The following is a 14760-nucleotide window of genomic DNA, read 5'->3' on the forward strand; positions in this document are numbered from 1 at the left end:
CCCGAGGAAACTACAATCCTTTGGTGATCTTCCAGAAAACACCATCCTAGCCCCTATGGCTGTAGAAGCTCTTTACACTAACATCCCACACAAAGATGGACTACAAGCCGTCAGGAACAGTATTCCCGATGTCACGGCAAACCTGAACTTTGTGACTTTGTCCTCACCCACAACTATTTCAGATTTGGGGACAATTTATACCTTCAAGTCAGCAGGACTGTTATGGGTACCCACATGGCCCCACAGTATGCCAACATTTTTATGGCTGACTTAGAACAACGCTTCCTCAGCTCTCATCCCCTAATGCTCCTATTCTACTTGTGCGACATTGATGACATCTTCATCATCTGGACCCATGGGAAGGAGGCCCTTGAGGAATTCCACCAGGATTTCAACAATTTCCACCCCACCATGAACCTCAGCCTGGACCAGTCCACACAAGAGATCCACTTCCTAGACACTACAGTGCTAATAAGCGATGGTCACGTAAACAGCACCCTATACCCGGAAACCTACTGACCACTACACTTACTACATACCTACTTACCTACATCCAAACCACATCACATGATCCATTGTCTACAGCCAAGCTCTAAGATACAACTGCATTTGCTCCAATCCCTCAGTCAGAGACAAACACCTACAGGATCTCTATCAAGCATTCTGAAAACTACAGTACCCACCTGCTGAAGTTAAGAAACAGATTGACAGAGCCAGAAGGGTACCCAGAAGTCAGGTACTACAGGACAGGCCCAACAAAGAAAGTAACAGAATGCAACTAGCCGTCACCTACAGCCCCCAACTAAAACCTCTCCAGCGCATCATCAAGGATCTACAACCTATCCTGAAGGGCGATCCCGCATTCTCACAGATCTTGGGAGACAGGCCAGTCCTTGCTTACAGACAGCCCCGCAACCTGAAGCAAATACTCTCCAGCAACCACACACCACACAACAAAAACACTAACTCAGGAACCAAACCCTGCAACAAACTGTGGTGCCAACTCTGTCCGCATACCTATTCAAGGGACACCACCATAGGACCTAACCACATCAGCCACACCATCCGGGGCTCATTCACCTGCACATCTACCAATGTGATAAATGCATGCCATCATGTGCCAGCAATGCCCCTCTGCCATGTACATTGGCCAAACCGGACAGTCTCTACATAAAAGAATAAATGGACACAAATCTGGCATCAGGAATTAAAACATTCAAAAATTAGTCGAAGAACACTTCAATCTCCCTGGTCACTCAATAACAGACTTAAAAAGGCAATTCTTAACAAAAAAAACTTCAAAAACAGACTCCAACGTGAAACTGCAGAACTGGAATTAATTTGCAAACTGGACACCATCAAATTAGGTCTGAATAAAGACTGGGAGTGGATGGATCATTACAAAACCTAATTTTACCATACTAATTTCCCCCTACTGTTACTCACACCTTCTTTCTTGTCAACCATTTGAAATGGGCCACCCTCATTACCACTACAAAAGTGATTTTTCCTCCCTTGGTATTCTACTGTTAATTGAATTGCCTCGTTAGACTGACCCCCCACTTGGTAAGGCAACTCCCATCTTTTCATTTACTATGTATATATATACCTGCTACTGTATTTTCCACTCCATGCATCTGATGAAGTGTGTTCTAGCCCACAAAAGCTTATGCCCAAATAAATTTGTTAGTCTCTAAGGTACCACAAGGACTCCTCGTTGTTTTTGCTGATACAGACTAACACGGCTACCACTCTGAAATCTGTTTTGACTGTCAACAACAGATGAAACTATTGTTGACAATGATGCGAGTGCTTGTGTAAGCCATATTGTGACAGACAGCTCCCTCCACATGCAAAGGTGTAATCAATGGATTAAGCATGCCAACACCAGCACATGAAACACTGTCAGCATCAATGTACAATATATTGATGTAGCAAGCCTGTATCTATTATAAATTAAAGCTCATAGTAGGGTGTCACACGCCAAGGTGTAGACAGTGCAATCTAGTGTATAGAGCAGGAGTCTAGCCTAGTAGGGCTTGTCCACACTAAAATGTTACAGTGGCACCGGCACAGCAGCGCTGCTGCAGCACTTCAGTGTAGACACTACCTATGCCAAGGGTAGATATTCACCCACTGGTGCAGGCAACCCACCTCCCCAGGTCAGCAGAAGAATCTTTCCATCGACCTAGCACTGTCTACACTGGTCGTTAGGTCAGTATGGCTAAATCTCTCAGGGGGGTGGATTTTTTCACACCCCTGAGAGATGTAGCTATACTGATGTAAAATCCTAGTGTAGACCAGGTCTTCATGTCTTCAGGTTTTCATGTGGGTTTACTGGGCCCGGCCAGGCTCATGGGATTGCTTGGCAAACAAGCCTAGAAGCAGTGGCGTTTCTGACATAGGGGAACCACTTACATTGGGGATTTCAACCAGAAATCATCTGTCAAAATAGTGGTGTGGGGTTCAAGAAGTATTGCCACACCCCTCTCCTCCTGCTCAGTTGTACACAGTGATCAGGTGTACTGAGATCTCCCCTGCCGCACACCACATAGTGGAGGAGTGCAGATATTCATGCTGGAATCCACTGGCTCCTGGACACCATTAAGGGTGAAATTACAGCTCGCTAACTATACTTGTGGCTGAATCAATGGCACAAGTGTGGGTCATCCCATAAGCAAGTACATGATTATTTTTTAATGGGATGAATTCAGAACTGCTTCAACATTTTCTTCTAGCATCTGCATACTCTGAATCAAGTGGTCGCGGGGTTGATGGAAAGATCATATTGCCCTTGTTGGCTGAGCTCAAATGATCCAGAGGAAGTTTTGTGACATTACATATTGAATCCCAAGCTAGCATTGCCACAGGGGCATTTTGTAGGGAACACTGTCATTGTGAATAGCAGCCTGTATGCTTCTTGCACATATTTGCCGTTTCCTCTCATATCCAAGGGGTTTTGACAGATTAGGGTCGGCTGTCTATGAATTTGGCATTACATTCTTTTCCAGTTTTTGAACTGCCTTATTCATACTAACGGGCTGCTACTTAATTAACTCCACTGCTTTTAAATTGCACGCCGCATTTCTGGAATGGGGGGAAGGCGATGGGTGCATTTCCTCAGTGTCTGTGTAGCCCAAATACCACAGTGGCACTGCAAAGAGAGCTCATTAGGTTAAGTAAGGAAACTATACATTTTCAGCATCAAGAATATGATCTTTCTGCGTACAAGGTGCGTTTAGCATGAGTACTAGCTGTGTCATGCCAGCAGAAATGTTGCTTATTTATGGATAATGGCTTATTTAACTTCCTTTTATATCATTTCTTGCAATGATAATATAGCAATTGTAGTGCAGGCCAAGGGAAGGAAAAATGAGTTCTCCATTGTCTTGGAACCTGGTAAATGAAGCCACCTGAAGCCCAGGGTCAATAGTGTCTAGGAATGTACAGGTATGGCTGGGTATGGTCACCCTGACGGGCAATTCCAAACTATAGAGTGGTCAGTGTAGCTTCGCAGGCTGTTTCCCGGGAGTTCATGGAGGTTTGGATAACACACCCTCCTGTGGATGCCTGGAACAGTCACAGAGTGCTTCACCTCTCCTCAGTGCAGTCACTAGAAGATTCATTATTCACCTGTGCTTTCTGTCCCTGAAATATGGCACAGAAATTTGTATCTCTTGTGGTTTCAAGCCAGGACCACGGCTGTCTCCATTATACTCAGGATGCCCTGGGAAACACCATGGTGCTGTCATATCATTTCCCAATATCAGTGATACATGCAAGATGCAACAAGGGCATTTCCGGGTGGCCTTGGGGCCCGTCTCTTATTGACATAGCCATATCCCCTTTTACATTGATGAAGCACTTTCCTCCCATTCCACACACACAGCTATTTGATAGCCACAGTTTTGCAGAGAGGAACATTAATAAAGCACTCTTATGTGTTCCCAGGTGTTTCTAAGTAAGTTATTCCCCATCCCTCTCTTACATACACACTTTTACTACTGTGCATTGTGCTGGACAGCAGAACAAAAACTTAAGATAGACAGGTGCTATATGTGGAATGATGTGGCCAATAGGGGGAATACCTATATCAGTGTTTCCCGCCGTTTGTGCAGGGAAAGCCCCTGCCGGGCCAGGCCGGTTTGTTTACCAGCCGCATCTGCAGTTTTGGCTGATTGTGGCTCCCACTGGCCGCGGTTCGCTGCTTCAGGCCAATGGGAGCTGCTGGAAGCAGCGGCCAGTACGTCCCTTAGCCCGCGCCGCTTTCAACAGCTCCCATTGGCCTAGAGCAGCGAACCGTGGCCACTGGGAGCCGCGATCGGCCAAACCTGCGGATGCAGCAGGTAAACAAACCGGCCTGGCCCAGCAGGGGCTTTCCCTGCACAAGCGGTGGAACAAGTTTGGGAACCACTGACCTATATGAATAAGGATTGCTCACATGGGTAGGGGTTTGCAGGATTTTCTATGTTCTTGGTGCTCACCACGTTTCCATTCTGAGTGGGCAGATTAAATATACATATATATGATTTCTGCTTCTTGCATTAGTTTCTGATGTCTATAACTTAAGATCAGACTGCTGCATACCTTTACTCCATACCTGACACCAGCCTTATTGAATGGTAACACATGGTGGAGAATGCAGAAACAAATGGATATATTGGACCTACAATGTTGTTGTTTAAATAACTTTTAAAAAGTGGGGGGTGAAAAAAATACTTTCATTCAACATTTTCTAGAAGGTCTGTCTTACCTTCCTATTGGTCCCAGATCTCCTGAATCCTGGCTGCCAGCTTCACTGGGGGTGCTCACTGATTTCGAAGAGGGAGACATAGGGGTTGGGACTAAATAATGAAAATAACAGGTATCCCATGTTAAAACATGCAGCGACTGCACTGATGAAGAGCAGTGTCAGACAAACCAAAACCAATCAACCAAATGATAGTGGATAAATGATTAGGAGAGTTTGAAATGGTGAAAGCAAATAAGGAAAGGAAAGGAAAAGAAAAGGAAAAGAGTCAAGTGAATTTTTAAATATTTTTGGAAATTTTAAAATTGTAATGAATTTAGACAGGTCTGAAAGCCAATTGTGATTCTATACATTATGGTCATAGGGATACTGTGGAAGTAAAGCAACACTGCTGTTTCTTTTGCTAATTTTACATTTGAATTGTAGAAGATTTTTAAAAATCAAACCTTTTTGTTTATTTGTTAGAAATCTAAGTGAACTCTTCTGCTAAAATCAGATGGCACGAGGCAATAAAGCAATTACATTTTAATTTAAATTAAAATCTATTGAATGTGACCTGCAGTTTCTTTGTATAAATCAGATCCAAAGTAAAAACAGAATGGGGAAATCCAACCAGGTAAAAAAGCCTCTTCCAAAAGCAATGAGAATGTATATGAATGTATTGTTGGGTTGGGTTTTTAGGTAATTTCAGTTGCAGAGTGTTACTGTTTCTGTTTGGGGGCCTGATCCCAGCGTCCACTGAAGTCAGTGAAAGACTTTCATGGACTTCACTGGGCATTTGATCAGACCCTTAGGTATTTTCCTTTACTTTCAGGGACTGGTATATTTCATGTATATATATGCAAAGACAGGTTTTTCTTACTAAGTAGGAAAGGAACAAATTCATAAGCGTTAAAGCTCTTAATTGTAGAAACAATAAACACAAAAAGTAAAAAAAAAATCTTTTTTTAATAAGAAAGAAAGAAAGAAAGAAAGAAAGAAAGAAAGAAAGAAAGAAAGAAAGAAAGAAAGAAAGAAAGAAAGAAAGAAAGAAAGAAAGAAAGAAGAAATGTCTCCACTCCAGATTTAATGCAAATATCCTTGAAAGCAGCCACATGGAAGAAAACACAGAAGGACTTTAATGCACAGTAAATATTTCCATTTGGTTTAAATCATGTGCATTTTCCTTTTACATTTAACAGAGTAAGACTTTTAACTATTTTGTTATACCCTGTAATATATAATGACAGACCTGTCAAGAGACTTGGATTTTCCATTTGGTCAAATATTTCACACATATTCTCACTAAGGATTGGCAGAGAAATGACTACAGTATGAAAAATGAATTCATTTTCATGACAGCCCCTTGGCAGGTACAGGCAGGCAGTGGTTTTGCATCTTTCGGTATGTTGACACTATGGAGCTAGGGGTGTGGTTCCCAGCTCACACAGACATACTTGGGCTAGCTCTCATTGAGCTAGCATGCTAAAAATAGTACTGTAGCCAGGACAGCACAGGCAGCAGGAGCGATGGCAGAGATTAGCCACCTCGAGTAGGTACCCAGGGGGTTCAGGCAGTTTTGTACGTGTCATGGCTAGCCCCATGTCGCTGCTCTCCACTGCCCGTACTACCCCACCTACATTTCTGTTTCTAGCACTCTAGATTGATGAGAGCTAGTGTATGTCTGCACAAGCTGGGGATCACATCTCTAGCTCCAACTGTAGCTGTAACCTTAGTTTCAGGAAACCCCAGAGGGAGCTGGATATTGTATGCATATCCAAAGGCCAAGGATTATAATTGTTAATGTCTTTTGATTGAGACAAGGTGGGTGAGGTAATATCTTTTATTGGACCGACTTCGGTTGGTGGACAGGACAAGCTTTCAAGCTGCACAGAGATCTTCTTCAGTCTGGGGAAGGAAATGAGGCTGTTCAAGTTAAATACAAGGTGGGACAGATTGTTAAGCACAAGGGGTTCAATGTGTTGTAGGAGACCATTCTCATCTGTTGTAGGACAATAGAAGGTTACCAGGCAGCATGGTGTGTTACAACTTGTAATGGTCCATAAAACCAGTGGCTTTGTTAAGTCTGTGGTTTTTAGTGTCCAGCAGAGTTATGACTTTAAGCTCCCTGTCTGGTCTTTTGAAGGTGTTGTGCAGATTTCCTTTGAGGGTGAGGGCTAAGAGGTCAGATATGGAGTGATCACTTTGTGAAAAGTGTTCACCCAGAGATGTTAGGGTGTTTTTTTCTTTTATCATTTTTTTTGTGTGAGTTCATTTGAGAGCATAGTGATTGTCTGGTTTCACCCACATTGTTGTTGTTGGGGCATTTGATGCACTGGATGAGGTACACCGTATGTTGTGATAGGCATGTGTAGGACCCGTGGATTCTGAAAGGTGTACTGTGGGGATAGTGATCATAGTAGCAGAAGAGATATGTCTGCAGGTTTTGCATCTGTTGTTCTGGCAGGATCTGGTGCCACTTTGAGTTGGTGCCTCCTGGTCTGTGGTGTCTCCTGGTTTGTGGTGTCTTCTGATGATGAGCTTAGCAAGATTGGGGAGTGCTGAAGGCCAGAACAGGGGGTCAGGAAAGATTTTTTTCAGGGTGTGGTCCCCATCAAGTATGAGTTGTAATTGTTTGATATCCCATAGGGTTCCAGTGTGGGGTCGTAGGCACTGATGAGCTGGAGCCAGTTCGCACCAGTTTGCTAGAACCGGTTGTTAAATTTAGAAGCCCTTTTAGAACCGGTTGTTCCGCGAGGGACAACCGGTTCTAAAAGGGCTTCTAAATTTAACTGGCCAAAAGTGGCGCCTTAGGCGCCGACTCCACGGGTGCTCCAGCCCTGGAGCACCCAAGGGGAAAATTTGGTGGGTGCAGAGCACCCACCGGCAGCTCCCCGACCCACCCCCAGCCCCAGCTCACCTCACCTCCGCTCCACCTCCTCCCCTCAACGCACCGCCCTGCTCTGCTTCTCTGCCCCCACAGGCTTCCCGCAAAACAGCTGTTCATGCAGGAAGCCGAGGCAGGCTGAGAAGCAGGCGGCGGCTTCCCACTCAGGCCCAGGGAGGTGGAGGTGAGCTGGGGCGGGGGGGCATGAGGAGGGCCACCGCCCCGCAGCAGGTAACCCCGGGGGGGGCGCAGGGGAACCGCTCTCTGCCCCAGCTCACCTCCGCCACCCTCGGCTTGAGCGGGAAACCATGCCTGCTTCTCAGCCCTCCCCGGCTTCCCACCAAACAGCTGATTCGCGGGAAGCCGGGGGGGCGCGGAGAAGCAGAGCAGGGCGGTGCGTTCAGGGGAGGACGTGGAGGTGGAGAGGAGGTGAGCTGGGACTGGGCGCAGGGTGGGGAGCTGCCGATGGGTGCTCTGCACCCACTAAATTTTCCCCATGGGTGCTCCAGCCCTGGAGCACCCAAGGAGTCAGCACCTAAGGCGCCACTTTTGATGTGATCAGTGGGGGAGCGGCCGTTCTTCCTGCTCCCCCCCTAGCTACGCTCCCCCGCCCCTAGGAGCCAGAGGAACCTGCTGGATGCTTCCTGGGAGCTTCCCCAGGTAAGCACCGCCGGGACTCCCCACCTCGCCCCCCGGCAGGTGCTTCTGGCTCTTAGGGGTGGGGTGGGCACCCACTACGGTAGCCCACGAGACCTTCCTGCCCAGTTCTGGGGGCAGTCAGGGGACAGGGGAGGGGGGTGGATGGGGCAGGGGTCCTCAGGGGGGTGTCAAGGAACGCGGGGGGGTTGGATGGGGCAGGAGTCCCAGGGGGCAGGAGTGGGCAATGACCCCTCCTGGGGTGAGGACGGAACCTGTGGTTAAGATTTTGGCAGCTCATCACTGTTGTAGGTGACATCTATAGGTGTAAGGTCGGTGGTGGTGGTGGGGGAGGGGGTTTCCCCTGTGGTGAAGCAGGTTCTCCCAGGATATTTCAGTGGCCCAATACATTATGTGACCTACTTCTCTGGTGGAATGTCCTTGTTTGCTGAAGGCAGTTTTGAGTGTCTTAAGGTCTATCCCAGACTTTCTCTCTGGAGCATATTCTGTGGTATCTGAGTGACTGGCAGTAGATAACAAATTTCTTGGTGTGTCTGGGGTTGTTACTGGATCTGTGGAAGTGAGCGTGATGATCTGTGGGTTTATTGTATAATAGGTGTCTGTTAGAGTCCATTGTTGAAGCTAATCATGGTGTCCAGGAAGCTGATGCTGGTGTGGGAGTGTCCTAGAAAGAGTTTAATGGATGGGTGGTGATAGTTGAAGTTGGTGGAAATCTATGAGGGAGTTTAGGTCATTTGTCCAGAGGATGAAAATATCATTGATGTATCTCAGTCATATAACTGGTTTCATGGTGTATTCTTCCAGAAATTTTTCATTGAGGGGGCTTGTGAAGAGATTTTGATTGCCAATTTATTTTGGGGGAAAGGAAATGCTATTAACAAGAATTAATTAATTAATAAATGCTAATTAACAAGAATTAATAATTTTATATGTTAAATTAAGGTTCTCTGGATAGTGTCATAGTGCAAATTATTAATTCAGAATAGGAAGTTGAACTACTCTGCAATGGTTTTATGTGTGTTTGGTTGTTGGGTTTAGTGTGCGGTTGCTGGGTGGTGCTAGTGGCCTGTGATATACAGGGGGTGAGAGTAGATGATCTGGTGGTCCCTTCTGGCCTTAAACTCTATGACTCTATGCGCAATAGACAGGACATAATAATTTTGGGGCTCCTTGGTAGATAAATATTTATATTTTGTGATTTTTCTCTATTAAAATTACTGTTAATTTGATCTTATAATATCTCTATATAGTGTACAGAATGCATTTTCTGATAAGTTAAAATAACCTAACAATTAATTGTCAGACAATTCTTTCAGGATCTGATACCTCATTGCTGGAATTACAGCATCATAATTTATTAAAATAGGGACACAAATCTAAGTTTTAGTTGCTTTCATTTAGGAACTGAGGCCACAGGTCAGAAGAGCCCCCCTATTCAGGACAGCACATAAGAATGTGCTTAAGTGCTTTCCTGAATCAGGGCCTGAATGCTTTGTTGAGCTTTTGGGTGTTCCTGAATATTGCAGGCAGCAGTATAAGGGGTGGAATCCTAGCCCCATTGAAATAAATGGGAAAACTCCTTCTCCTTAATTTCAATGGGGACATGATTTCATCCAGGATATTTAAGACACTTTTGAATGAGAGGGAGAGAGAAACAAATGAAAAACAGGCAAAATAATTTCTCACATTTGGGCTCACACATTGTGCAACACACAGAATAAAACACTGCATGCAAGACATGGTAACATAAATAGATTTGATAATGAAACCTATATTATAAAATCATCTCATGTGTATTTAAGGTGAGGAATCTAGGGTTTAAGAACTAAACAACCAAAACCAGTAAAGCAATCAAAGCAACAAATAAACTATATAAAACAATCTAAAATAATGATTTGACCATAAGTCTGTTAATATTTGGATATTTTCCTTTTTAATTCTCTTCCGTTTTGCTTGTTTAAAATTATTTCACATAATAAGAAGATATTTCTTCCACAGATATTTTCCTTCTTTGAGTGTAAAAATGATAAAACTGTATTTATGTCCAATAATTGGTACTAATGAAATATAATATTAATATCATTGGGTGGAAAGATAGGAGAGAATATAAACAGAGAAGCAACCAAAGAAATCAAACATGGTTTAGAATTGTGTTTAAGAGGAGTCCTCTCAGAAATAAAGCTGATGGTCTGCAATGGCAAGTGCTGGAAATGCTATGAACTGGCATATATGAGAGATATGATATGAACGGTTTCCAAGCAGAAGAGTTCACTTCACTGATACAGCCAAATAACACAAAAGCAAAGCATGCTTTTAATAAAAAGAATGCATTAATTGTGTAATAGCCACATGTTTACAACGTGCTCATCTAAGTACCTAGAGGTGGTTCTGGGGATATACCAATGCTCTGTAATAAAGCCTCTGTCTCCCTTCTTTTGCGATCTAGATCCGAATCTTCCTGAACTGGCTCTTTCTTTTGCTGCTGATCAGCCTGAATTAAAGATAATAAACAATTAGCTTGAATGACATACAAAGAGGCTTCTTGATTAAGTGGGAGGAGAACATATATGCACCATGGTTCCTGGGCTATTATGGAGTACTGTGACAGCCATGAAGATACACTTGGGCAGCTCATTTATACTGGATTTATAGCAGGAGGACTTTGCCAGTGTTTGAGATTGGATTGAGCCAAAAGGATGTTGCAGGAACCAGTACAAATTTATGTGGAATATTTCTTAAACTATGATTCAAATCTTTTCCCTATTACTTGTCAGATGCCATTGTACTGAAGAATGTTGGGAGGTTAAGAGAGACCTTTGACCTTGATTCTGCATAAGAAGGCTGACAGGTTACAAGTAGAGACAGTCAAACTGAATTAGCCCTGGTCTACACTACAGAATGACTTCAGTATAACTATGTTGCTCAGGAATGTGAATAATCCACACCCCTGAGCAACATAGTTACACCAACCTAAGCGCTGGTGTGGACAGTGCTACGTCAGCAGGAGAGCTTCTCCCACCAACATAGCTACTGCCTCCCATAGAGGTGGAGTTTATTAAGCCAACAAGAGAGCTCTCTCCTGTCGGCTTAAAGCATCTTCACCAGAAGCACTAGAGCAGCACAGCTTCATCAGTGTAGCTGCGCTGATGCAAGTTTCTACTATAGACAAGTCCTTAGCTAAAATATGTACTGACCCGGACACACTTGAAAGTAATAAATAAATACGGCCGTGATTCTGTTCCTACTGAATTCAATGGGAAAACTTCCACTGACGGCAATGCTCCAGGAATAGGGCCCACGTGAGGCTAAATGTTCTCCTTCCATGGGGAAAAAACAATAGAAAGGGGAACAAGTGTTCATAACTCTTCAAGATCTGAGATAGAGTCCATGGAATGCCCCCCTACAAACACACACACACAAGCCTCACTAGGGCAGGGAGGGAAAGAGCGGGAGAGAGGCAAGAGGTGTGGCTTTGAAACCTCCTGGTTCCTGATGTCTGCAAGAAGACATACAATCCATTGGCTTCGCTTCCTTCTTTCCCCATGTCTCTCTTAACTGGCTGTTAATTAATACACTGTATTTAAAACATTTTATGAAGTGGAGTAATGTGGCTCTTCTTCCTTTCCTCTCCCAAACTGACTTTATGGACTATTTATTTGTACTAAACTGTATAAAATGAAAAAATATTAAGAGAGACAACATGAATTGGAACTTTGATTTCTTGTATCGCATCAGATTCCATAGTAATTCTACGAAACACATGAACGATATTAAGGTGTCAGTTTAAAAGGAAACCAGTTAAAAGTAAGGGATAACAGGTGCTTTAAACTACAGTAAGTCTTGACATTTAAAGGAAAAGAAACATAATCACGTAATGCTTCTTTGACTTTGCATGAAAATGAATATCCTTTCCCTGTCAATTCTCACCTCTATTTCACTAAGTGACTGAATAAAAAGAAGTACAAAACCCTTAATGAAAAACCTAATGCATATTGTCAAGGACAAATAAACTAATATGTCAATCAAACTTGAATAGAGCTGAAAGACGCACTGATGCCAGGAGGCTAAAATGCAGTTGCAGTTATGTTTACTTTAGTGGAGAATCATCACTGTAAATCTGTTACCTTAGCCAGCAATCAAGCCAGTCTTAAGAGTAAAAAAACAAAACAAAAAAAAACCCCAAACCACTTATTTAGGTTGTAATGGGTCAAAAAAAATATGAACCCCTCTCTCCCCGCTAAAGGAATTCCCAGAAGAAAGCATTGGGGCAAATCTTATTCTTTCCTACATACACATGCACATCATATTGTCCGAACTGTTCTCTGTTGACAACCTGTGTATTCTGAAGGTGATTTTTATTTCAAACTTTTGTGGCTGAACGTAAACATTTCTATTTTAGGCTTAAAGCTGCTGTGATTATGAGGATCACTTCCTACATGACACCTGCCCTATGTAAACCATATTTGGAAGCTAAACCTTGGACCTTTCTGTAGGCTTCTGACATCTTAATGAGTTTGTGCATATTTACCTCTTTCTTTTTCCTTTCTTCTTCCTTCCGTTTCTTCTCCTCTCTTATTTGTGCTAAGCGCTGTTTTTTGCGCTCGAGCTCAGCTTTTAAGTCACTTTTGTCTGACATTTTGACTCTGTTGAAAAATAAAATAAAGTTATGGAAACTGAGAAAAATGGTCAGAATTAAACATTTTTTCTGTTTACTGAAAAATGTTATTTGATTGCATCAAAAATGATATTTGATATTATTGTAAATGTATAGTTATATAAGCATTGATCCTTAGTACTACGGTGTAATATGGAAAAGAATCTTTGTTAGACAACTTCCCATTTTAAGAGACCACCTCAAAATATCCCTGTGACGGGGTGTACCTACCCCACCCTGGCCTCGGAAGGGTTAATTGTGCATTGCAGGCTGAGGAAGCCACGCCCCTTTACCTCTGCTGGGCATGCTCAGCCTGGAGGCAAGATATAAAAGGAAGCAGCTCAGCTCAGTGTGGGCAGGCTGCTGAAGAGAGAGGACACAGACTGCAGGCTCTCTCAAAGGAGCTGCTACAGGCCCAGAGCCAAGACACGCAAAGCACCAGACAGATTCCAGGTTGCCTGATGAACCCAGAGAGGAGGCCATGCCGTCAGGAGCTACGCTGCCTGAGGACCCCAGAGACCTCATGGACCATCACTGGCAAAGGCAGGGAAGGAAGCAGCCCAAGGGACTTAGACTTTGCTCTGGTGGGTGAACCAGGGAACCAGTCAGTGTGTTTCGGGAGGATACTCGATGGTGAGTAACCCCACCACTGCCAGGGCCCTGGGCTGGGGCTTGGAGGAGCAGGGAGGGCCCAAGTCCCCCTACCCTGGGTGCCACACACCCGTGAGTGGTGCCCCACTTTCCCAATAGGCCACACAATCCCACAGAGGTGTGTGACTTTATTGACTCCGGCCATTAGGCCACACTGCCCAGAGCGAAAGGGCTGCTCTATTGACTCTGGCCACTAGGCTGTACTACGTTTTATAGTAAGGGTCATCAGCATAGGCCCTAACCGGCTGCGGTACAGCGTCTTCCCTTTCTTTTGACCACACATGACCCGACACCCCATGATGGAGTATACTTACCCTGTGACACTGCGTTGCGTGACCCACAAACGTTGCGTAAAACTAACTTTAGAACGATGTACTAATGACCTTTATTAGAAGGTCACCTTTGTGAAGCAACTGCTTTTGTCAGTCCTTTAAATGGATGCTTTAAGGCCTGAAAAACTCCCACTGTTTTCAATAAACTTTGGATTAGACACCAGGAGCTCAATCATCTTCGCACTGACACCTGTTGTAAACTTCATACTTTGGTGCGAGATCAGGCTCTAAAGAATAATGTTGGCCTTATTACTTCTGTGTCTATTTTTATATCCTGAGGGCTAAATTGTCGTGTCCCCCATCCCACCCTGTGCCAAGTAGCCAGAATGGGCACCAAGGATTTGCCGGGGGTGGAGGGGAAAGTGAATCTGCTCCTGAGTGAAGTAATTGCCCTTCTCGCAGGATGAAATTCTCTCCCCCTTCTAAGGATTCATGCAGTCTTTGTAACAAATAAGATCTCAGTGTTTTGAACAGTCACAAGTCTCTGCAGTTGTTTGAGTGTGCCCTCAAAATCAGTATTATGTTTGTTTATTTATTTTACAGATAGGTGACCTGCAGCACAGAGGGGTAATGTGACTGTCCAAGATCATATGAAGCAGGAATCTCTCTCAAAAGACTAACTCATGCCAGACCTGTGCTCTAGCCATTAACCCATACTGTTACTTCACAAATCATTGACTTAACTTGCCGATTATTTACTCAGTCTGTAACATCAGCTTCAGAACCATTATGTACTATCATGTTATGGCATCAATAGGGATTTATTTGCTCAATAGTACTTTACATAAAGATTCCTTCAGAGAGACTAGTACAGAGTCTAGTGTAAAGAGCTAATTACAACCCTTTGTAT

The 14760-nt window shown here is 43.9% G+C and overlaps 1 protein-coding gene across 10 annotated transcripts in view; it reads right to left on the reverse strand.

The window, feature by feature from the left end:
* Positions 1-14760, reverse strand: part of DYNC1I1 (dynein cytoplasmic 1 intermediate chain 1) — a 270699-nt gene that overhangs the window by 236964 nt on the left and 18975 nt on the right. For 5 of the 10 annotated variants that reach the window (XR_012157549.1, XM_073333889.1, XM_073333887.1 and 2 more), the window contains exons 2-4: positions 12802-12916; positions 10650-10764; positions 4754-4895 (exon numbers count right to left, since the gene is read on the reverse strand). Coding sequence is in view for 9 of the 10 variants with exons in the window: in XM_073333889.1 (XP_073189990.1) it covers positions 4754-4895; positions 10650-10764; positions 12802-12909 (365 nt within the window). In the remaining variant the exon portion in view is untranslated. The remainder of the gene's footprint in view (positions 1-4753; positions 4896-10649; positions 10765-12801; positions 12917-14760) is intronic. The other 5 variants (XM_073333888.1, XM_073333884.1, XM_073333882.1 and 2 more) reach the window with 3 other exon arrangements.

This window comes from Lepidochelys kempii, chromosome 2, assembly GCF_965140265.1.
Source record: "Lepidochelys kempii isolate rLepKem1 chromosome 2, rLepKem1.hap2, whole genome shotgun sequence".
Classification (NCBI taxonomy): Eukaryota; Metazoa; Chordata; order Testudines; family Cheloniidae; genus Lepidochelys; species Lepidochelys kempii.